The sequence below is a fragment of the Morone saxatilis genome, unplaced genomic scaffold, assembly GCF_004916995.1.
Source record: "Morone saxatilis isolate NCDOM2014 unplaced genomic scaffold, NCSU_SB_2.0 Contig20, whole genome shotgun sequence".
In the NCBI taxonomy this organism is placed as follows: domain Eukaryota; kingdom Metazoa; phylum Chordata; class Actinopteri; family Moronidae; genus Morone; species Morone saxatilis.
Genome location: NW_023339763.1, coordinates 9083951 through 9106089, shown reverse-complemented (window position 1 = coordinate 9106089; position 22139 = coordinate 9083951). Strand labels below are relative to the sequence as shown.

The window sequence follows — 22139 nt, the reverse complement described above, 5'->3', positions numbered from 1 at the left end:
AGAGAAGAAAGGAGAAAAAGGAGGAGAAAAGGTAAGAAGATGAATTAGAAGAGTTAAGAAGTAAGTAAGACGCGATAGAAGAATGATTATATATATAGAAGAAGGAAGAGTGTTTTCCCAGTGGGGGAGGATATTTCTTTTCTTCTGCGAGGTCTTCCACTCGCACTGGGTGCTTCTGCGTATATATTGTGTGAAGTGTGAAGCGAGCCTGAAATTTGGCTCTGTTGGGGATTTTGCACTTGTTGAGAGCGAATTGTTATCACACAACAGAAGACATTGATTGTTGGGCAGAAGTGTTAAACCCCCAAGAAACGTGACAACTTTATGTAAATTAAAAAAAACAAACACAATAATCACCGCAAATATTAAGAAGTGTAACAAGATTGTTCAGTAACAAATCTGGACTTGAAAAGAGTATTGAATGATACTGGATCTGTGCCACAGTGTCTGGTATTACAAGGGAGCTCGGATCACTGGAAGTGATGCCTCTTCGAGAGCCAATCAGATCGTTAAATCGAGCTGTAAACCAAAAAAAAAAAAAACAAAGGGAAAAGCGGTACAGGAGCAGATACCAGCAAGTAAAGACTGGCACAATGTCAGGCAAATTTTCTGGGCCAGCTAGATGTAAAAACTTCTATGCGATTGTGGTGATGATAACACCATTTAACCCAAGCCATGTGTCATCACCAATCATCAATACCATCGTCAGTACGGCAGATGTGAAAACCACACGCCGTAATTGTTAGCAAGCTGCCAGCCAGCCGAAACGCGCACCGGTCCCCTTTTAACACAAGCTGCACGGGTGCTGTGACCTGTGCTCCGGGCATAGTGGGGGGGGGAGGGAGGGAGGGTTGTTGATGGAAAGACGGGCCCTGATTGGCCCGGTCCTCAGCGAGGGCGGTGACATCACACGGAGGAGAGGTCCTGTGGTGTAAAATAACATCTCCTTTTATGGGACGAGGTGGAGCGTTCCATTCTCGGAGAGAGGTGAGATTTTTTGTTCCCCTCTCTGCTCCCTCGGTGCTCCGCTCCTCCCTGTAGATGCTCTCCCTAATTGGCCTTCAAGGCGATTTTAGTAAATTAATATCTCCTTAAGGCCGCCTTGGACCGAGTTTAATTATATCTTGAATCCTTTATTTTTAAGTCACTTTTTATTTATTTTTTTATCACTTTTTGTTTTTACTTTAATTTTAAGTTTGAGGCTTCTCTTTTCCCGCTGTCTCCCTTCTTCGGTTTGTTACTTAAAGGTGTAATTATATTAACTTCTTTAAGACGCAGGGATGCATTACAGTGTTTGGGCACTCTTTACAAATGCTTCATCACTATGCTTCATTGTCTTTTTTTTAAATCATTCATGAGTTACTGTGATTAACAGATTCCTCAGCAGTTTTTACTCATAGCTGTAGATTTAAAATTGGCCCACGGCGCTGTTAGCATTGAAGACACGAGGCACCACCAGGACTGTCTGACACTCTCGAGGACAGCAGCCAGACTTTTTTTTTTTTTTTGTCCCGTCTTTCTCTCTCACGTTCACTCTTAACATTCACCCATCTCTCATACTCATCCGCCCCCCCCTGCCTCTTTTCACCTCACTCGTTCTCCACACATGCTTTAACCTCAAACAACACAAACGGCAACAAAAGCTGCTTCTCTCTCTACTAGTCTTCACTTAGCTTATGTGACTACCCCCGCTGTTTGCCGACGTGGTATCTCCCGAGAGCGGGCAGTCACCTCCCCTCCCTAAGTCAGATTCGTCTCCACTCCAAGGAAATACACTGTACCTTCGAGTCGAGTAAAGAAACTACAGTCTTCCACACTTTTCCAGCTGGAGGCCCACAGATACATTTTAAGGGGGGAAAAAACAGCCAGGTTGTCTTCACTAGAGGAGGTTGACGTTGAAATATAGGCTGACAAGTCATGAGGAGTATACTTCTGAATCCCTGGGAGATCCTCTGAACCCTCCTTCCTCCTCCTTCCAATGTTTCAGTGGTTGGGGCCATGGCCTCTCAGTCAGGGTAAGACATGCACCGCTTAGTTGGCTGCTTTACTTATTTCTCTTGGTTTCTGGGAACAATAAAGCCCCCCTAACTTAATTTTTCACTGTGTTGTACAAGCCACGCTAAAATGTTTTTTGGATGCCCTTACATAATGGCTGTGTCACAGAAGCCCAGTCCTGTATTCATGGTGCTCAGATGACCATCAGTTCTTCCCTTTTTCTTTTCTTTTTCTTTTTTTTTTGGGGGGGGGGGATTGTGTTGAAGACGTGGCCTTGCTGTTATGTTGTGAGTTAGATAGAGACAGATGAGCTGATTAATTTGGGTACAGAGTGAACTGCCTTTTCAGATCTGCAGACTTTGACCTTTTCCGTCTGGCACACTGTTGAATGATTACAATAAACATAGCTGGGCATTAGACTCGGATGATAATACATGTCATTTAAACTCGTGTTGTGTAAGAAGTGATTCTCTTAGGCTTGTTTCCTGCCTACCTTACTATGACGGCTGACCGGCTCCGTATGGCCTTTTAAATGCAGGCTTGAACAAAAATTCAAACCGAGGCTGTTTTTATGATCCTAACATTTGCTTTTCAAATCACTAAAATGCAATTGCGTGTCCTGAGTGTTTCCCAAAACTGAGCTGACAGCAGGATATGGCACTAGTGTTTTTTTTTTCTTCCCAGAAGGCTACATGTGATTGAGTCCTGTCTTATTTGTACAGCCCACAATCTTTGTTACTGCTCCCCAAAAGAAATAAGCAATACGCTCAATCCCCCTTAACCGCTGAGGGGAAATCCCCCCATAGTTAGCTCAACACTCAACTTGAGAGTAAGTTGGTGATGCTGTGTGGCATGTAGCAATAGTTGATACTGGGGATTCCTGTGACTGCGACTTGGGGACATCCCTGCCACCGTGCTGTAGCAGCAGCAGCAGCAGCAGTAGTTACTCATGCCAGACCCCTTGCTCTCGTTTGTGACACTAAGCCACTCGTGCATGGGCTCGCTTCCGTCCACCGTATTGTAAACAGTACACACGTGTGTCGACACATGGCCAGCAATGTAGACGGACGTGCTGTTGGGTCAGTGTTTTTCAGGAATCAGTCAGTTCAAATGGAGAGAGCTAGTGGATAGGCGGATTTTCGCCGCGCTCACAAGGCTGGTCAACACAAAATGTCTTCAGATACATCTGCAGGCGGTGTCCGTGTGTCTGCTGTGGATGCATGTTAGCGCTCCAGCTTTTGAGTTTTGGGAAAAGTGGTGAAAAAGTTGGTTTTGAGCCCTGTACTGTAACTGTCATGCACCGTGATGTAAACATATGCCTGGTTTTCCTGTAGAATAGAATATAATTATACATGACTTTACTTTGTTTTCATATCATGATATCAGATAGATAGATAGATAGATAGATAGGCATTAGGTCTTGTGGGAACGTTTTATTATTTATATAAAGGCATTGATGAACTTGGGGCAGGTCTAAGGTCAATTCAAAAACAGGTTGAGCTCAGAAGTTTGAGCTATATTCACACAGTCACATCATCAGCATGAGTTCTTCACATTCTGTCTTCCATTCGGGTACTTGGCGTACTAACTTATTTATTCAGAACCAGAAAGCACACTTTGATTATTATTTCATTTCTTTCATAAAGAGGACTGCAGTGATCTTTGAAAAACAACACGAGATGAGGCCTATGTTTAGCCTTTCACGTTAACCAAGATCGATTCCTAGAGGAAGAGACGGAGGAACTTGTCAACAAAGTTTTTCTCATGTTGGAAAAGCACAAAAGTAAAATGTGGGCCTTTTTTAAAGTGAACCTTTACTCCAGTATCACTAACACCAGTCACAAACATTCGATCCCCTGTCTTGTGATTGTATTTGTGACTGGGTGCGACCCCCTGTTCTACTAATAGAGACAGAGAGATGAGGTGAACACGAGCAGTGTTTACAGAGGACGCTGTGCCAGAGGCCTTTGATCATTTAGCACTGCGCTAAGTGCGGCCCATTCACACTTTTCAGCCCCACTCCAAAGCTGACAATCGACAGGCTCATCTGCATGTTAAAGTAGTACCAGCGCACTGAATTCACCCACGACGATTTGCGCTGATCATATTTGTTCAGTTATGTGTCGAACCGGTGGAGATGTAGAGCGCAGCTTTATTTCCAGGGCATGAAATTGGGGTTGTCTTAAACCACAGACCACATTTATAGCACGAGAGACCTTTCGAATGATAGTTGGGACTGGGCTGCGTGGTAGAGCGGCCAAAATAACATCAAAGTGAATCTACCAGAACACAGCTGCAGTAAATCTCCCGCTCTGTTCGCTGTAGTGGACAGTCCGTAGGTGGTCGGCGCTCAGTTGTAGCAAGTTTGTTATTGTGTATTTTTACTCTTAACGCTGTCTGTTGTTGAGCTTTTGACTATTTATAGTATAAGCTCGGTTCTTGGCTGTGCTGTAAGTCAAATAAAGCCCAGAGGTGATAACAGTGGTGTGCTGATAGATGTTTGGATGATGGATAACCTAAACAAGGTTTTCTTCTTTTCCTTACGCCTCTGCTGATAAAGCGGGTGTTAATGGTGTGTCAGACAGCTCACCGGGGTTATGGTCTCAGTTGCTTCCTTAGCCATACTGTGTAAATCACGCTGCCTGTTGAGCGATGACTCAAGTTGGGTGTTGCTGATGATGTAAAGCAGGCGCGGGTTGCGTAAAATAATGTTAGTTGGAAGATTACTATTTAGGCTTACTGGTGAGCTTACAGATAACGAGTCAGAAGTTGTAAAAAGCAAGCGCTGGCAAGAGTTAGTTTACAACATAATTAGATGATTGATAGTCCTGATCAGTTTAAAGCAAGAGCAGTTTAAATAATTTCCCGGAAAACTCTTATAGTCTCAAATATGAAGCCTACTTTGTCCACCTTTCACGTCTCATTTTACTTCCCTTGTGTTTTTTGGCACTTGTGTTTTTTCCTGTTCTGAAATCCGTTTCCCATATGCTTTTTTTCATCTTTTCAGTCACACATAGTAAAGTTTATAATCTAGGAGGAGGCCGTGTGCTGCCTAATCACACTCTGTCAACAGCCCTAAAATCATTGTCACTGACGGAGCCTGAAGCTGTCGTCTTAACCCGGGAGGTGACACCCCTGGCTGATGATTTGCTTGTTTCTAGTTTAAAAGCTCTAGTACTTTCTGTCAACCAAGGTGCGTCACGGACAGAAGTCTCCCTTTGTCCGATTGGCTGTTCTTAATGAACACACCCTTGTCCCGTCCAAATGCCCAAAGTCTCCAGTGTAAAGTCCTTTTGTTAACAGATCTGCGTTTACTCCTCTGGTAGCGTACACAGTTTGATTCCATATTCATGTTTTCCCCTGGTGTGAATTCATACATCCACTTACGAGGTCTCTGTCCTCAAATAGCTCTCTGCTTTTCTGTTTGCACTGCACACATTATGCTCCGAAGGACAGTGAGGGCAGAGGCCTGTGTTTGGGTAACAGTTATGGCTTCAAGCTACAGTTTACTAGCAGTCGGTTATTATTTAATCCTAGTTTGTTTCATCTCCGTGCTTTTCCTGGGAAGACTTGCATATTCTTTTCATGTGGCGTTAGCGAGTTCCAGTACGCTCGTGCTGTTTACTCTTAAAAACCATAAACCTTTCAGTTTGAATCCTATATTTGGTGAGCAAACGATCATACACTTTGTAATAAATAAACATCCCCAATGTATGATGAGATTGAAAATTGCCATTAGTAGTTTCAGCTGGGATACTCGGCCATCTGTACAAGGAGATTATATTGCAGCAGAAGTAGGCTACTGCACATTGTCTAGACTAGCCTAAGCCTATTAGGGACTACTTTCTCCACAGGTTATCTCTATGCTCCACTCTGTTCATGATGTGTGAGCTTTTACTAATGATGGTCCGATTTGTGCTGTACCCAAAAAAATGGACTCAAAGTAAGAGAACAGACGATGGCAGCCTTGGCTTTATGATCTGTTGTGAATAGTTGGAAACTTGAACCAGCTGGTATTTATCTAGGAACCGAGAAATTAGCGCAGGAAACAAAACGGAAGAGCCAATGTTGTTTAGTTTCGTCACTGTTGACCAAGAATATGTTTTTTTTTTTTTCTTTTCTCGAAAGGTGTTTCTTTCATGAACATCTCATCTCTTATAATACTCCTTCTTTTATAGGCATCCCTGCAAAGCCATGAGATAAGAAGTCTGTTTACTGTCTCTCCTCAGCGTGTTCTTATGTTGACTTGTTGTTCTGTTTGTGTTATTAGCAACATGAACCGTGAGGACCGGAATGTGCTCCGAATGAAAGAAAGAGAAAGGAGAAATCAAGAAATCCAGCAGGGAGGAGGAGGAGAGGCCTTTCCAGCGAATTCCCCTCTCTTTCCTGAACCCTACAAAGTGGTAAATTTTGTTTACCTCACATTCAGTTTTGACATGTAATTGATTAGTCAGTTTAGAGGAGTTTGTAACAGTGACAGGAAATGAAAACTGCACACACCACCACGAGCATTCATGTCATTATAGTTCTCTCCTCATACATTTTTTTTTGAAACATCACAGGTATGCCTTTGCTTTTCTTGTTGCTGCTTTGTTAAACTGCTAAGAGGAATGTTTAGCTCCAGGCTCCTATAGCAGAAGGTGGCATTTGTTTGACTTTATTCATACATTGTCTCAGTCAGAAAGAACCTTGTTAGCTTTAAGTCGATTAAATTTTTTTGTTGTTCTCAAGAAAATCCTACATTTGATTTAGGCTTGAGAGAGTACATTTTGTTGATGCCTTATTATTGGAAAAAGAAGAAATCGTGTTTTTCTTTTTCACAATGACCTTCAGGAGCCTGCAGTCTTGGTTTTGTTTACAGTTTGTGAGATGAAAGCTAAACAGGGCAAACTCAAGATATTCTTTAATACCCATGCGGGAGCTGGATTTATGCGACATGTCTGAACAGGCTCCACTGACAATGGCGGTCCTTTTTATGATCTCACGGACATTTTAAGATGTAATTGGCTGATCTGTTTCCAAAGCAGCATGTGGTTATGTAACTCTTAGGTTTTTTAAAAACAATATTAGATGATTTTTCCAAACATTTCTTTCCAACAGTTGTCAAACCTCTGCTAAAAAAGAGTCAGCTGAATTGACAACACCTGTCTTCAGTTAGCCTGTTTTTATAGAGCAACTGAAGAAGGTAAACATACGAACACACCAGCCTCCCTCCCTCCCTCCCTCCCTCCCATGTCTTCCTCCTCCTGCTCAAAGACACACATAGATGTAGGCCAGCCAGCTCCCGCTCGGTCAGTGTAATTGTAAAGAGGATTTGAGTTCTCTGTACTGGTCTAATCTTTGCCACTAACCAGATTTGAGCAGAGGTAAGTGGCTCCTCTCCTTAGCTAGAGCTAGCCATCAAAGAGGCAGCGAGGAATGTGTCCTGACAGGTTGGGAATAAAAAAAAAGGGTACCAGAGGTGAGCGATGAGTGCAGGCCTGTGTGTGTGTGTGTGTGTGTGTGTGTGTTTTGGACCACAACAAAGTGAGACTGACTTTGAAGGAGGAAAAGTCCTTGACCTTTGCACAGGAAAGTGGCATTTGCAGAAAACAATTTGATTGTGCACGTTCTTCTGTCTTCAGAACTATTTTTAAGCAACGTGGGGTGACATGCTGTGCTATAGTACAAAGAAAATGCGGAAAAAGCCAACTGTTTAAGTCACAGGCTTTTCTTTGCTTTGTATCTCTCGTCTCCTGCTTGTCTAAGTCTTACGTAAGCTTCAGTTGGACTTTTCTCTCTCCTCCTCCCCCCCGTCATGCTCCAGTAAGTGGAAGTTTACTGTGCTCTGCATTAAAGGCCATGTGTGCACGCAGCTGCAGCTGTGGCCTCCCAGATGTAGACCAGCAAAGCAGTAACATTTTTATGGTGCAGGGTTCACGCACTTGTAATTCAGCTGCACACAATGAATAGCACAGAAATGATCTGTTGAAAATTCTAGCCGGTGATGCAGTACATACACACGGTATATTAAAACATATTCTTCTATATCATGGGTCCCTTGAATGTGATTATTAAGCAGCCATTTTTAACCAAACTGTGCCAAGATCTAACTAGCCCCAGAAACTAAGCAAAGGGCATAACTCAAGAAATCAAAATTCCATCAAGCACATTCATGTTTGCATTTGTAAGAACCACAAAGCTGAGGTAAATTAGACCGGTCTCAGATGAAATGATATCTCAGCTTGTAGTTTTTGTGCATGCGAAAAAGGTTAGCGGAGGTAATTTGGAAGAGATTGCAATCAGTGTTTTGTTCCTTGTAATTTACTGTTCTGAAAGTGCGATGTTTGAAGTGATGTTGGAAAGGATAGGGGACTTTTTGTTGGGCAGGAAACAAAACTTAAACAAGGTCCCTCCGGTCAGCATGGAGGTAAAGTTCCTGAGTTCTTAAGCAGGTTGTTGAGTTATCTTGAAGGCCTGTTGAAAAAGTTTTGAGAAAGATATAATGTGAGAGATAATCCTTTTTACAGATGTACCATACACTATGTGCAGCACAATATATGTATTCTATTACTATAATTATTACTATAAGACGATGTTCACAGTACAACTGCAAATAAAAACAGCCAGCAATCAATGAGTTTGAGAACAATGAGACAAACTGTTTGTAATTTACCTCAAGCACCTTTTTTATCCATCATTGTTTTTAGCATTATCAGCCAACATCTGTGCCAGTATCAATAAGTGTGACATATCAGTCTTTTGAAGTACTGGTATTTAAAAAAGAGAAAAGAAAGTAGACGGTATTTCTGTTCCACTAAAGATCAAAAGCAGTCATAATAAAGCACGTCATTTATGCTTGTACTACAAAGTGAAACCAACCCCCCATAAGAAACACAGCGACGCTACACTTCCCCAGCTACACACGTGTGCGCTTGGCCGTGCAGGCATGAGGTAGGGGAGTGCATGTTATGACCAAGCTAGTTACATTTCCTGCTACAGATAACGGCTTGTGTTTCCTCACCCTCCGTGTGAATCTGTCAAGAAAAATTAGAGGTCTGAGGCTGCATGTGAAACTGGATATTCCGTATAGTCTTCTGTCACGGGCTGATTGCAAGCATGTCTGCTGGGATCCGTGGCCTCAGAGTGATTGATTAACCTCTGTGTTGTAACTACTGGTAGGCTCTTATCTGTGTTCATAGATTGGTGTGGACTGATCTGGGCTCCGAGTTTGAACAATCCAACTGTGTGATTGGCTGATTACGCCCCTCTGTGTTCAATCGATTATTTTCTCAATGTTCAGTGAATTATTATAAATGTAAGTGAAGGAGTGATACATTTTCTCTCCACTCAGTGTTTTTGAGTTTTTGATGGAAAGCAATTAACCCAAGTGTTGAACCTGTGCCCATAATGACTGTTTTCTCTGCCCCCTCTTCCCTCCTCTCTACTTTCCCTCTTCATTTATCTCTCTTGTATTTTCTTCCATCTCTTCTTTCTCTATGGCTGTCTTTTTTTTTTCCTTTTTTTTTTCCTTCATCATCACACTGTCTTCTTCCCCACCTCTTTCTCCCCCATTCGCTGCTTCTCTCTTCAGTCCAGCAAGGAAGATAAACTGTCCAGCCGTATTCAGAGCATGCTGGGCAATTACGACGAGATGAAAGAGCCGATCGGTGACACACTTCCAAAGCTTGGCGGAAAACCTTCTAACAGCTCATCTTCCTCTGAGGATAAATCGGGCCCACCTTTGTTTGGCGGGGACCAGCGTGGCGTCGGTAGCGGTGGCACAGGCCAGAGCAGTAAGTGGACTCCTGTCGGCCCCGCAGCAGGTGGATCTTCATCCCAGTCCCAGAAACGCTCAGGACTAGGCAGCCAGAGGGGCAACGGAGGCAGTAGCGGCAGCAGCAGCAGTAGCCAAAGACACGGAGGGGAGGTCCGGGAAAAGAAGTCAAGTAAACACAGTGGAGAGCACTCAAAGTCACACACATCGAGTCCGGCCAAGGGCTCTCTGAGTTCCTCCAGCAGCAACAGCCACTTGCGGAGCTCCTTGTCTGCTGAACAGCATCACAGCAAGGAGCGCTACCGCTCCAAGTCCCCAAGAGACAGAGAGGCAAACTGGGACTCGCCCTCGCGGGTTCACACCTCCTTCCCCACTGGACAGCACTCGAGTCAGGCCTTTCCCCCATCTCTCATGTCCAAACCCGGCTCCATGCAGCAGAAGCCCACAGCGTATGTGCGGCCTATGGACGGCCAGGAAACGGCAGAACCCAAGAGCGCACAAGCAGAAAGCTACAGTGGACAGTCGCACAGCAGCACCATGGGAGAGATGAAGTCCAATAGCAAGGCCTCACTTTCTAAACTCAAGATCCCCTCACAGCCTGTAGAGGTGAGGCTTGTCTACATCTTTCTAGTTTCAATTTATTCTGAACTGCAGCTTAAGTACACTACTCACATAAAGGGCTTCCCGCGTATTTATGCGTCACTTAAGATATTCTATAGTAGTGGGTGTTGCATGTATAATTTATATAGAATGGCAGAGCTGTGTTTTATGTCTGGACCATATATTTATAATGATATAATAACTGGAATAAATTACCTCACACTAGTTACACTTGGTCTCCTAGGTCTCATAAAATGCCTATACAGTGACTCACGCTACTGAAAATGGACGCTCACCTGTTGCATCACGTTATTTATGAACGTGTTAAACTTGATGTTTCTGTCTTTAGGGATCCGGTGACGCCAACTGTGTCGATGAGATTCTGAAGGTATCTATATCGTTATATTTTGCTGCAAACTCCCTCTCCCAGGGCTAAACTCAGTGTTGAGGGAAAAAGCCTACTGACTCCCTGCGTGTGTGTGTTTTTTCTTACTTTCTTTCAGGAAATGACTCAGTCGTGGCCCTCTCCGCTGACAGCCATCCACACCCCCTGCAAAACTGAGCCCTCCAAGTTTCCATTCCCCACCAAGGTCAGCATTGCACCAGTCCCTGCGTTTACGGTTTGATTCATATGATTTTCATGATGAATTAATAAGACTCTTTATTACTTTGAATAACACTGTGTGTTACCCATCCAGAGAAATGTTGTTTGGTCAATGCCTGATTGGAACTGTAAAGTGATGCAACTTACTATTGATAAATATTTAGTACTTGGTGCTTGCATGTAGATATAAATAATAATATAAATCCTTTTATAGTGATTCATTCACAACACATATGACAGGGATGAAAAACGCCCAAAATGGATTCATGAAAATAACTATTTCTCTCTAATAATATCTTCTTTTGTTTTTTTTTAACCACAGGATCCTCACCCTTTTCCAAGTGGACACAGTGAGTATCACACATTTCAAACCTGAACACACACTATATTTACAAAAGAATTATGTATGTATATATTTTTGACATGCATGTTTACATATACTTATTGCTCATGAGTCTTGTTTGTGGGTTTTTAGAACGAGGCAGTTCTTCCAAGAGCTCCAGCAGCCACCAGCCCAAAGCTTGCGATGATCAGCCAACGTAAGTGCTTCATCCTTTCCTCTCTTCGTCCTTTCTCGTCTTGAGCCCATGTTTGTAGTTTTCCCAGTATTGATTGAGAGAGCACAATTCTAAAACAAATATTTATGAGTTTAGAAACCTTAAGGAACCAGACATGCATAGATGGCCTCAGTTATGTAGAGCCAGCAGCCCCAAAAACAAAGATTGAATTTAGTTTCATTCCTGTATCTCAGTAGGCTGGAAGAAGACCTGAAGCTAAGCAGCAGTGAGGACAGTGATGTAGAACAGGACTCTGCCAAGAATGCCTCAAGGAACACATCAGCAAGGTAAAGCACAAAGAATAGTGAATGTACCTTTTTGTGAAATTTGAATTCTGACGCTGACTCCAGCTTGACTTTGGCTTGTATTTTATATTCAAAGGCCTTCGTTATATTCGTTATATGTTCCTTATTTTGAAAGAGATGTTGGTAACTTTCGTCTTCCTATTTGTGTCATTTTGGATTTATAATGTAATCATCACCTCATTGCCACAGTCTGAAGTGAAATTTAGAATTAAAAGATAGTGCTTTCACAGGTCAACTGGATTGCATTATTTTTCTGGTCATTGATTGCATTTCAAATAATTAATCAGCTTATGTTTTGTGTGCATCAACCATTGAACACATTATGTCCATACCTCTCCTAAAGCCAACAGTAGGAGTTATCAGCGACCATGACCAAGGCAAATTCCCAATTCTGGAAAAACACAACTGAAAAATGTGCAAATTACAAATCCAGCATGGATCCATTTGGAAAAATATGAGGTGTATGTAGTGGTTACGAATGTGTACTTGAAATTGTAGACAAGAGTATGTATGTATGTATGCTTCAATATATAAAACATGACTGAAAATGTATCTACCCCCCCATTATAACGCTGTTTGACTCTCTCCTGTAACAACAGCAATAACAGTGAAGGAGCAGAGCAATCAAGAGATGACTCAAGCAGCCACAGTGGCTCCGAGAGCAGCTCAGGCTCTGACAGCGAGAGCGAAAGCAGCACGACAGACAGTGAAGCTAATGAGCACCCACGGCCCGCCTCTCCTGAAGTAATCATTTTAAAATAACTTTGTACAATTCTGTAGTAGTAGTTTAATGATTATTTCTTACTTTATCAACTATTATTTTCATTTGCACTAACTGTTTGTAGCTCTGTCCATCCTTATTTTGGGTTATTAATTACCAGACATTCTAGCCAAAATTGCTTTTTTTTTCTTCATTAAAGAATATTTGACTAGGTTTCATACATAATCATCTTTTTGTAAGATAATTCCTCACATCTGCGTGTTCTCCTGCTCCCCTTCAGCCTGAACAACCCATGGCCAACAAGTGGCAGCTGGACAACTGGTTCAAGAAGGCCAAGCAGTTCTCACCAGCTTCCCCAGTGGACAATAATGTTCCAACAAAGTGCAAGAAAGAGGGCAGAGATAACGGCTCCGGCCGTGGCTATGGCAGCCAAGGCGGGGGGTCAAAAGACTCTACAGCACCTACCCCAAGCAGGGACCTACGGGCAGCGCAAAAGGGTGCAGAGGGTGGCCGTGGCCGGCAAAAATCCCCCGCCCAGAGCGAGGGTGGCACTAATCCCAGAAGGAGTGTGGGTAAAAAACAACCTAAGAAGTCTGAGAAGCCCCCAGTGGTGGAGGAACCCAAAGGAGGTCTGAGAGTGGAGAGTGAACCGGCTCCAGAGATACCTCCTCACCGGCCCAAAGCTGCTACTAAAGGTTCCCGTAAACCAAGCATCAAAAAAGAGCCTAAATCCTCTCCGAGGCCCACTGCGGCCGCCGTCACCACCACCGCAGATAAACGCAAGGCCAAGGTAGCCACCAAGACTCCCCAGCAGAAGTCTCGCGAGTTTGTTGACACGGACTCTTCGTCGTCGGACTCCGAGGGGAATGACAGCATCCCATCCTCGTCGCAGACACCCAAGTACACAGAGAGTATCAGGACCCCCGTGTGTGTGTTCTCTCCAATGGAAGAGAAAGAGCTGTTGTCTCCGCTCAGCGATCCTGAGGAGCGCTACCCTGCGAGACCGACTCAGCAGCAGGTTTTACTAGTGAAGATAGGTACGTCGAAGCGGCTCATAAGGCTACAAATTGACACTTCATTCTGTGCGCTTGTTTTACACGTGTTGAGCTGGACTACACACTCCTGAAGCTTTTTCTTTACTTTGGACCAAATGAAACCCTTCCCTTTCCTTCCCATTTCCTCTAGATCTCAGCTTGCTGTCTAGAATCCCAGGGCGGCCCTACAAAGAGCCTGCGGAGATAAAAGTGGAGAGAGATGACTCTCTAGACAGGGACAGCAAAGACTTCAGCAAACAGAGCTCTGAGAAGAGCTCTAGTAAGGCCAAGAGGAAACACAAGGTATGGGACTCGATAGAGCAAATGTCTGTCTGTGTTCTCTGTGGTGTTGATTATAATCTTGTTAAATTTAATATTGTTAATCTCCCCACACACAAAATATATTTTTTAAAGGGTTATGTTTTCAGTATGATCTTGCATTGAAAATTACTATCTATTTGGAGCTTTTTTATCACTGTCATTTGGGAAGTCATAATTATTCTATTTTAGGAAGCCTTCCAACAGAATATTGTATCTCTTAAAATAACCAGATTTCCATTAAAACAAGAAAATGCCTTTGAGCCAAGAAACAACTGATTCAGTTTTTGGTGGAGATCCAGATCTGGAATTTCTTCCATTAGGTGCATTTTAAAAAAAAAGAATCATAGCTGTGAAACTTCCAGCCAGGATTTTACCATCTAAGCGATATCCTAAGGTGTAATAGTGAGTAGGAAAATTGGCAGAAGGTTTGTGCTGTGCTTGGTTGCAAATTACTTCAAATCACCTTCTACAGAGGCATGCACACACCAATAAATCCTTTAATGTGTCTTTGCTTTTAATTTCCTGCGATCTTTTTGTCTTTTAGAACGACGAAGAAGGCACCAAGCCAGAGAGCAAGCGGTGCAAGCTGGAGGAGAAGTCCCTATCTCATCATAAAAACAGCAGTAAAGAGTGTGTATTCTTTCTTTTCCTTCCTGATTATCATTCACAGTAAGCCCTCTGCACACCAGGAACACTTGGCACACTTGGTCTGAAAGTAGTACTTCGTTTTGTTACAGGCAAAATTTAAGCTTGCCAGATGTCTTAATCTCTGTTTTTACAATACAAAAAGATATAAACCATATAAACTCTTAACGAGCAAACTACAATTGAAGTGTAAAAGCTCAGTGATATGGCTTATTTATTACATTGGAACCTCTTTGAGATGCACCTGTTAACCTTTTATTTTAATAACCTGTTCTTATTGCTGAATTACCTGGAATGTTTCATCTTTGAGGGTTAATATTTTGTGAAGTGGAGTACACTACTGCCACAAAACTGGGCAGTTTAAATAATAAAAAGATATTTATTACAATAACGATCAATGTCCCACCAGGTCTAAGAGGTCTTTGGAGAAGAAAGAGGAGCCAGTCCCCTCTCCCTCCATGTCAGGTCTTCAGCGGACACCCAAGGTCGAGCATCTGAGTCGGAAGAGGACAGTCAGCCAGTCCTCCACCTCTCTGTCCAGCGGGACAGGAAGTGGAAAGGAGGGAAGCCACAGCACCAAGGGCAACTCCACCTCCAAACACAGAAAAGGAGAGGACAAGGGACGCAGCACACGCGATGGCAAGGTGGGTGCGAGTAACCTTATCGGCGGGCATTTGCGGCCTGTGTGAATACCTGGCAGGCATTCTGGGTACTGGGAAGTGTGCGTGCAATCTTTCATCATGTTTGCCAATTGTGCAGTGTTCCCCCCCGGGGAATTTGAATAACGAAGCAAGCATGGGAAAAAAAAAAAAAAGAGAAAAAAAAGTTGTTGCTGTGGGAAGAAGGGCAGGGGTGGAGAACATAGCCAGATGGGTTTTAATATCAGTGTGTACTTCATGTAGGTTTTGCATATTTTTCAATATGCTTTGAGTCACTAATGAGTCGTGTATTTATTTGGGTCTATATATTGTATATGCCCAGTATCCATAGAGCTCCTCCACTCCCTCAATCCCACCCTTTTCTTTTATTTTATCCTCCACTTCAAACACCAGAGCCCCCTTTTTTTTTCCCCCTGAAACTTTATTCCCTCTCGCTTGCTGTCTCTGCAGGAGAAATCCTCAAAAGGCTGTGATAACCAGCTGGTTGTGCCGCCGCTCTCCACGGACGGCTCCAAGTCTCAGAGATCCAAGCTGGTGTTTGAGGACAGGTAAGAGGAGCTCTTTCCACTGTGGATAACCCCTCAGCAGGATATGCAGAAAGAACTGCTGTGGGGATCTACGGTTGCCTTTGATGCATAAAGCTGTAGGAGGTTGGGGAGGTCATGAATAGATGCGCCTGCATGCAGGAGAGGTGACGTTAATTTCCATTTTAAAAGGCTCTCTGTTGGGAGTCTCTGTCCTTTTTCATACAGAGGCGAAGAAACAACACAGTCTTGCTTCTTATTTTTCGGGCTTTTGTTTCAGGGTTTGACTTAATGGAAGATTAAGTATATTGTTTTTATGTGTCATTTCCAGGTTCTGTGCTTAGAGAAAATGTATAGAAACCGAGCCATGACAGTGTTGTATGAATGTTTCTGTTAAATGTTTGGGCTTTATTTTATTTTTTTAAACAGCTCACAGAAATAATTTAAATTTGTTTGACCTGTTAACAATTTTGTTTCAGGGTCCATTCAGCAGATCACTACTTACAAGAGGCCAAGAAGCTTAAACACAATGCAGATGCACTGGTAAGAGCGAGAGCCTAATGACTATTTACATATGAAATTGAGAACTCGGTGTCGGTTGCTGCATGCAAAGCAGTGAGAGGATTGTTAAACAACAAGGTCTAGACCTTAATGTAAAACAACATCCTGGGGCAGGATTTTGCAGAGAGCTTAATGCTAAATACTGGAACACATTTTTCAACATATTTCCTATATTTATTTATATGTGATTGTTTGGTATTTTTTTGCATTGACTGGGAAATTTCCAAAGCCCTTTTATTTTTTATTTATTTTATTTTTTTTCTCTGCGGTGTCTCAGCTTTTAAGCATGACGTCCAAAAAACAAAACATAAATGCTTTTGTTAGCAGGTCGCTGAAAGTTGAACAGGTGGTATTATTTAACTGCAGGTCTATCGGTTACTTACCTGGGGCTTATGAGACACCTGACTCTGCTGCAAATATCAAATTAAACCTCATGTGAAAAGCATTTAGTCCTCTACTGCTGTGACCATTTGAGAAGGAATTACACTATTGTATTGGTACATGCTCGCTCGCTCACTCAGGATGCATCGCTGTTAGTGATTTTATTTTCGCTTTGTTCCTCCTCGTACAGTTGGACCGTTTTGAGAAGGCCGTTTACTACCTGGACGCCGTGGTGTCTTTCATTGAATGTGGTAATGCCCTGGAGAAGAGCGCCCAAGAGGCCAAGTCTCCCTTCCCCATGTATGCTGAAACGGTGGAGCTTATCAAGTAAGGACAAACCTAAATGCTTTCCTCACTCTCATAGAATTTAAACGGCAACTCCATCGATTTTACACATCAAAGTTTGTTGTTGTTGTTGTTGTCTGTCTACTACTTAAGGCGTGGGATTAATTAGTTGAGGCTAGCAGCTCAAGGCTACTAGCACAACAAACCCAAATCTCCAAATGAACTGTTTCTATAATGACTTTTAACAGCTGGTTCTTTTAGAAACTAAACCATTTGTTCTGTCTGTACGTTCAGATACACTATGAAGTTAAAAAGCTACATGGCCCCAGATGCTACTTCTGCAGACAAGAGGCTAGCTGTGCTTTGGTAAGTACTCTTCACTGACATCTGGTGATCCTGTCTAACTCAAAATTCTCCAAATCCTGGATATTTGATTAAGGAGACTCGTGTAATTGCACATATCTCTGGCCATTGCTGTCTTCTTTGCAAGTTCTAGATCAATTTTAACAAATTCTTCTTTTCAGCCTACGATGCCAGTCCCTCCTCTACTTGCGGTTATTCAAGCTGAGGAAAGAGAGCGCACTAAAATACTCTAAAACACTCACTGAACACCTAAAGGTAAGTTTTTTTTGTTTCTTAGAAGCTGAAATCTAGTTTTGCTTGGCAACCCTTCAAAACCAAAAGGAACACAATACAAATTCCATGTATGTATGTTTTTTTTTCTGTGAATGTGTAACCTGCTTCCTCTCTGTGTACATAATGTTCTTCCCCTCGTTTTTGTTTGACAGAATTCTCTGAGTAACACCCAGGCTCCCTCTCCTGGAATGGGAAAGTAAGTCATGTCCTCTTTTGCTGTTTGGAGACTAAAAGCAATTGTAAAGGAAGACATGTGTTTCCTATATAAGTACTGAATGTTGAGAAAGAGTGTGACTAATTACTTTAAAGGTTAAAAGTTTAAGATTTTCCCATAAAGTCAAGAAAACAATTGGAAATACAGTAGTTTTTTTTTCCTTTTTTTTTTTTCTTCTTCAGAGCCTGTGCAGATACTTGTTGACTCTTACCTATTTTTACGCCTTGTTCCGAAGAATCGTTTGAAGCCACTTAGTCATACTGAGTCATACTCTTAATACTGATATGGATGATGATTTTCAGTCAGTGCCTATTGTTCTTAACTGTCATGCGGTCACAAGAGTTTTGTTTGACTTAAAATAGGCCTGTGCAATACGAGGAAAATCATATCAAACGTGCAATAACGTGTGCAATGATGATATGACTTGCGATAAGTAAACAGATATTGACGGTGCGTGTAAGCCAAATACTTCCGATACAGTTTTAGCTTGTTAACAGCGTTATTTCCTGAGCTAGTGCGCTGTGCTTGCGTAACGTTAAAATATTGTTCATTGCGCGTTAATATCACGATGACAATGAAAATAGGATTTATCGGTCAGCCCCGACTACACTCTCATTACTGTCTGCTTGTTTCTGTTTCCTAACGCAGCAAGGCAGCGGGCATGCCGTCTCCAGTGTCTCCCAAACTGTCGCCAGGCACGGCCGGTGGCTACTCGTCGGTCAGCAGCAGCAGCAGCGCCAGCTCGTCCGTGACCATCCCTCAGCGTATCCACCAGATGGCCGCCAGCTACGTTCAGGTCACCTCCAACTTCCTGTACGCCACTGAGGTTTGGGACCAGGCTGAGCAGCTATCCAAGGAGCAGAAGGGTAAACTACTTCAGAAAATAGGTGTTACTTTATTTTTCAATATTGCTACTTAGATAGTTAGGTAGTCCCTCAAACATTTTAGGATTTTAGCCTTTTGGAGATATAGCTTAAGCTAGGTATTACACATACATAAAAAGGCAGTAAGTGTCTTTTAAGCTAATGATGTGTGTTTTATTTTCCCAGAATTCTTCTTGGAGTTGGACAAGGTGATGGGTCCTCTGATCTTCAACACCAGCAGCATGACAGAACTGGTGCGTTACACACGGCAGGGCCTCCACTGGCTGCGCCTGGACGCAAAGCTCATTCCCTAGCGAGGACTCGCTCCCTGCACGCTGCTTCTACACACACACACACACACATATACACACACCTCAGCCTCTGGTGTTCAGCAACATGTGCTCAAAGACACACAAGCATGCCCTCACAGACAAACACATACAATAATGTACTGTATACACACACACACACACAGTCCACCTCTGGTCCTCCATTTACACACACAGACACACACACACACGTGATGAACTTCTCAGACATATCTTCAACACTGTGTCCATTTCCTACACCAGCTTGCCAAAAACACTGAGCAATTTAGAGCATCTCACACCGTCGACAGCACCACACAGGGAGAAGCATCGAAACTGCAGCACAGGAACAAAACAAAAAAAAGCTTATCGCCACGCTTCATATATCAGCATTCTTACAAAATCTTCAAAGGCCATGTTTTTATCTATTTGGCATGGAAGCGCTGGGTGAATTATTTGTTATGTATATGCTTAAAAATGGGGTTTGGTTTTTAGGCTACTTTGGCTTAACTTTTTATTTGACTTTATTTCACCGAAGTACCTCCCATAAACACCAAAGGTGCTTTAAAATGAAGGTTTCTCTTTATCATTTGTGTGCCTTGTATGTGACCTACAGGAAAACAAACAGCCACCCATCATATCTGAATACATTGTTTTTATTTTACCTCTCTTTTGCTCATTTAAACATTTAGCAGTTAATGGAAGCTGGCAACGATTATGTTTTTTTATTGCAAAACCTTTTGGTTTTTAGTAAAGTCCTGTCCACGCATCTGGCATTTTAGAGCAAAAAGATGGTGTTGGTCACAAATTAAGATACCTTACACCATCTTGATTTATCTGCCCTTCAAAGTCTCTTGGCACTGAAGGTTAATCTTGGAGCATGCCCACAAGATTTTATGGACTGTAGGAAGGGCTACTGTGCACAGCAGATTAATACTTCTGACACACACATATTTATAAATGTTTTCTTTATCGATCAGTGTATTAGTTTTTAACAGTGTACTTTTATTTTCCACAATCATGAACTTCTTATATCCCTGCTAAAAATTGAATTTCGGTCAGTTTTGTTCAAACAACTGTGGTCCGGTTTGATGTAAGGAGCGGCATGGCCTCTAGGGGCCGCTAGCAGGGGCTTTTAGACTTAAGGCCTTAATAAAATTGATAATTTTAATGTTCTCTCTAAGAGATTTGCTGTCTCTGAAGCTCCAGAATACAAATCTCTTCCTATGAAATGTTTTTAAACTTGTAGCTACATTGTTCATTGAGAAATTTCCTCAAGGATGAGTCACTTCCGGACAGTGTTACACTTTTTTTTTTTTTTTTTCTCTTCCCCTTGTTTGCTCAGAGTGTATTTTTCTAAGGAACAGCAGGGAGTGTCTTAAGTATTGAAATCATTTCCACATAGTCAATGCAGTTATTACCGTTACAGTTTATAAAAACTGGGCCTGAGTGACCACTAATTCGGCACATCAAAAGCAAATTTATGGGGAAAGTAAAGATGTTCTGTAGAGAATCATCAGTGATGCAGATTTGCAGTGTTGCATTTATAGAACAAAGAGTTTTAAATCTATGATTATATATTTCAAAAATATAACGGCCAATATAGATTTTATTTATATACCAAGCAGTTTTTGGTTTTTTGTTCATCTTCTGGCCAGGCAGAAGTATAACTTTTCAAACGCATACTTGTAAAACAGGGTTGAACAAGGGTTAAAAGATGCAAAGTATTTGTATATGTAATTGTTCCTATTTAAATTTAAAAAATCTTAATCATACTTGTATTACAAGACGGTGGATAAGGAATGCATCAGCTAGTGTTTGTTAATGTGGCACAGCAGGTTGGGATAAAGACGCTGTCCAAATATACAAACATTTCTGTTGGTTATTTAAAATTACTGGTTGTCATAAACAGGGAATGTGGATGGTAGCGGCTTCGAGTAAAGATGTTAATATTACACCCAAGATTTTAGACAGGTGTTTGGTTTGTTCAATGACATGAAGGACTGTCCTTTTTTTTTTGCCCACTTCCTACTAAAACATGCTGGAAATATTAAAGCCTGGGCCAAATAGTATTGCTTGGTTTTATGTTAGTTAATGGCAGATGAGTTTGGAAAGGAGAGAAGTGGCAGGAAGTTTAAGACCTGTGATAGTCTATAACTTTATGGCACTTTTCTTCTATTTTCAAACATACATTTGGTGTATTTTCTGACACCTCATCCTTTTTTTTTCATCTCAAGAGAAAAACAGACAAAATAATTACATTTGTTCCAGTTTTAACTTTTGTTGTTTTTGTTGGTATTTCCATCCTTCCCTGGCTCCCTGCCTTATTGTAGGAGGATACTGTTATTTTCCTCTTGCACTTGAAAATATAAAGTCAAGGATGTATATTTTTACTATGCAGGATTTTTACAAAAAAAAAAAAGGATCAGTATTCTGTGGAAAAAATTTCATTTTGTCGTCTTGGGATTTTTTCCCCCACTGCCTTTTTTTTTGTTTTCCCCTCAGTGAGAAACCTGTTGAACTCAAGTGTCCAATGCCTTTAGCTTTTGCAATTTTGTGTACTGGTTTAGTATATATGTGTATATAGATCTGTTTTTATAACCAAACACAGATGGCTTGAGCCATTTTGTACTTAAAGCTGGAGGCCACTTTTCTCATAGGAATTCCTCTGTGGGTTTTGCTAGCCCAGTCAATGTCTTCATACACTGGTACACTTTGTAAGTACAGGTCCGCGCCTTGTGTTCCCTACACTATCTTGTAGTCAAATGTACAAAATTTAGCATTAGAATAATTTTTAACAGTTTGCTACTCACACTTATTTATTTTTCTGCCCCTTTGCTTAATGTTTTTTTTCTATTTTGCCATTTTAAGGAGTACCATTTTATGAAATAGGAAGATGTAAATGTATCGGGGTTGTTCATGATGAGATTTCATTGTAAGTAGTAATTAATATTAATTCTAACTTGAAAGAATCCAGGGTAAGATGAGTTTTTTTTTGACATTCAGTAGGAAGATGTTAACACTTGCATGTTTCTATTTAAATACAAATGTATAAATTGTAAATATAACATTTCTTTAAGGGTGAATTTCTACTACAGGTTGACATTTTTATTGAAATTTAAAAATGCTGTAAATACATTTGTGAGATACTTTATGCACATTTTTTTTTT

General features: G+C 41.7%; 1 protein-coding gene across 6 annotated transcripts in view; it reads left to right on the top strand.

Moving 5' to 3' along the window:
- The window catches only part of aff4 (AF4/FMR2 family, member 4), a 29048-nt gene extending 7784 nt beyond the window's left edge, over positions 1-21264 (top strand). Inside the window, exons 1-21 of one of the 6 annotated variants that reach the window (XM_035666503.1) lie at positions 1575-2015; positions 6266-6398; positions 9569-10357; positions 10701-10739; positions 10855-10941; positions 11278-11305; positions 11431-11494; positions 11710-11799; positions 12417-12561; positions 12819-13575; positions 13724-13875; positions 14438-14523; positions 14948-15182; positions 15648-15745; positions 16201-16264; positions 16854-16990; positions 17243-17314; positions 17473-17566; positions 17737-17780; positions 18447-18685; positions 18848-21264. In XM_035666503.1, coding sequence (XP_035522396.1) covers positions 1999-2015; positions 6266-6398; positions 9569-10357; positions 10701-10739; positions 10855-10941; positions 11278-11305; positions 11431-11494; positions 11710-11799; positions 12417-12561; positions 12819-13575; positions 13724-13875; positions 14438-14523; positions 14948-15182; positions 15648-15745; positions 16201-16264; positions 16854-16990; positions 17243-17314; positions 17473-17566; positions 17737-17780; positions 18447-18685; positions 18848-18975 — 3498 coding nt within the window. In that variant the 5' untranslated portion in view covers positions 1575-1998 and the 3' untranslated portion in view covers positions 18976-21264. Of the gene's footprint in view, positions 1-1574; positions 2016-6263; positions 6399-9568; positions 10358-10700; positions 10740-10854; positions 10942-11277; positions 11306-11430; positions 11495-11706; positions 11800-12416; positions 12562-12818; positions 13576-13723; positions 13876-14437; positions 14524-14947; positions 15183-15647; positions 15746-16200; positions 16265-16853; positions 16991-17242; positions 17315-17472; positions 17567-17736; positions 17781-18446; positions 18686-18847 lie in introns of those variants that run through there. The other 5 variants (XM_035666502.1, XM_035666505.1, XM_035666504.1 and 2 more) reach the window with 5 other exon arrangements.
- The last annotated feature ends 875 nt before the right edge of the window (positions 21265-22139 follow it).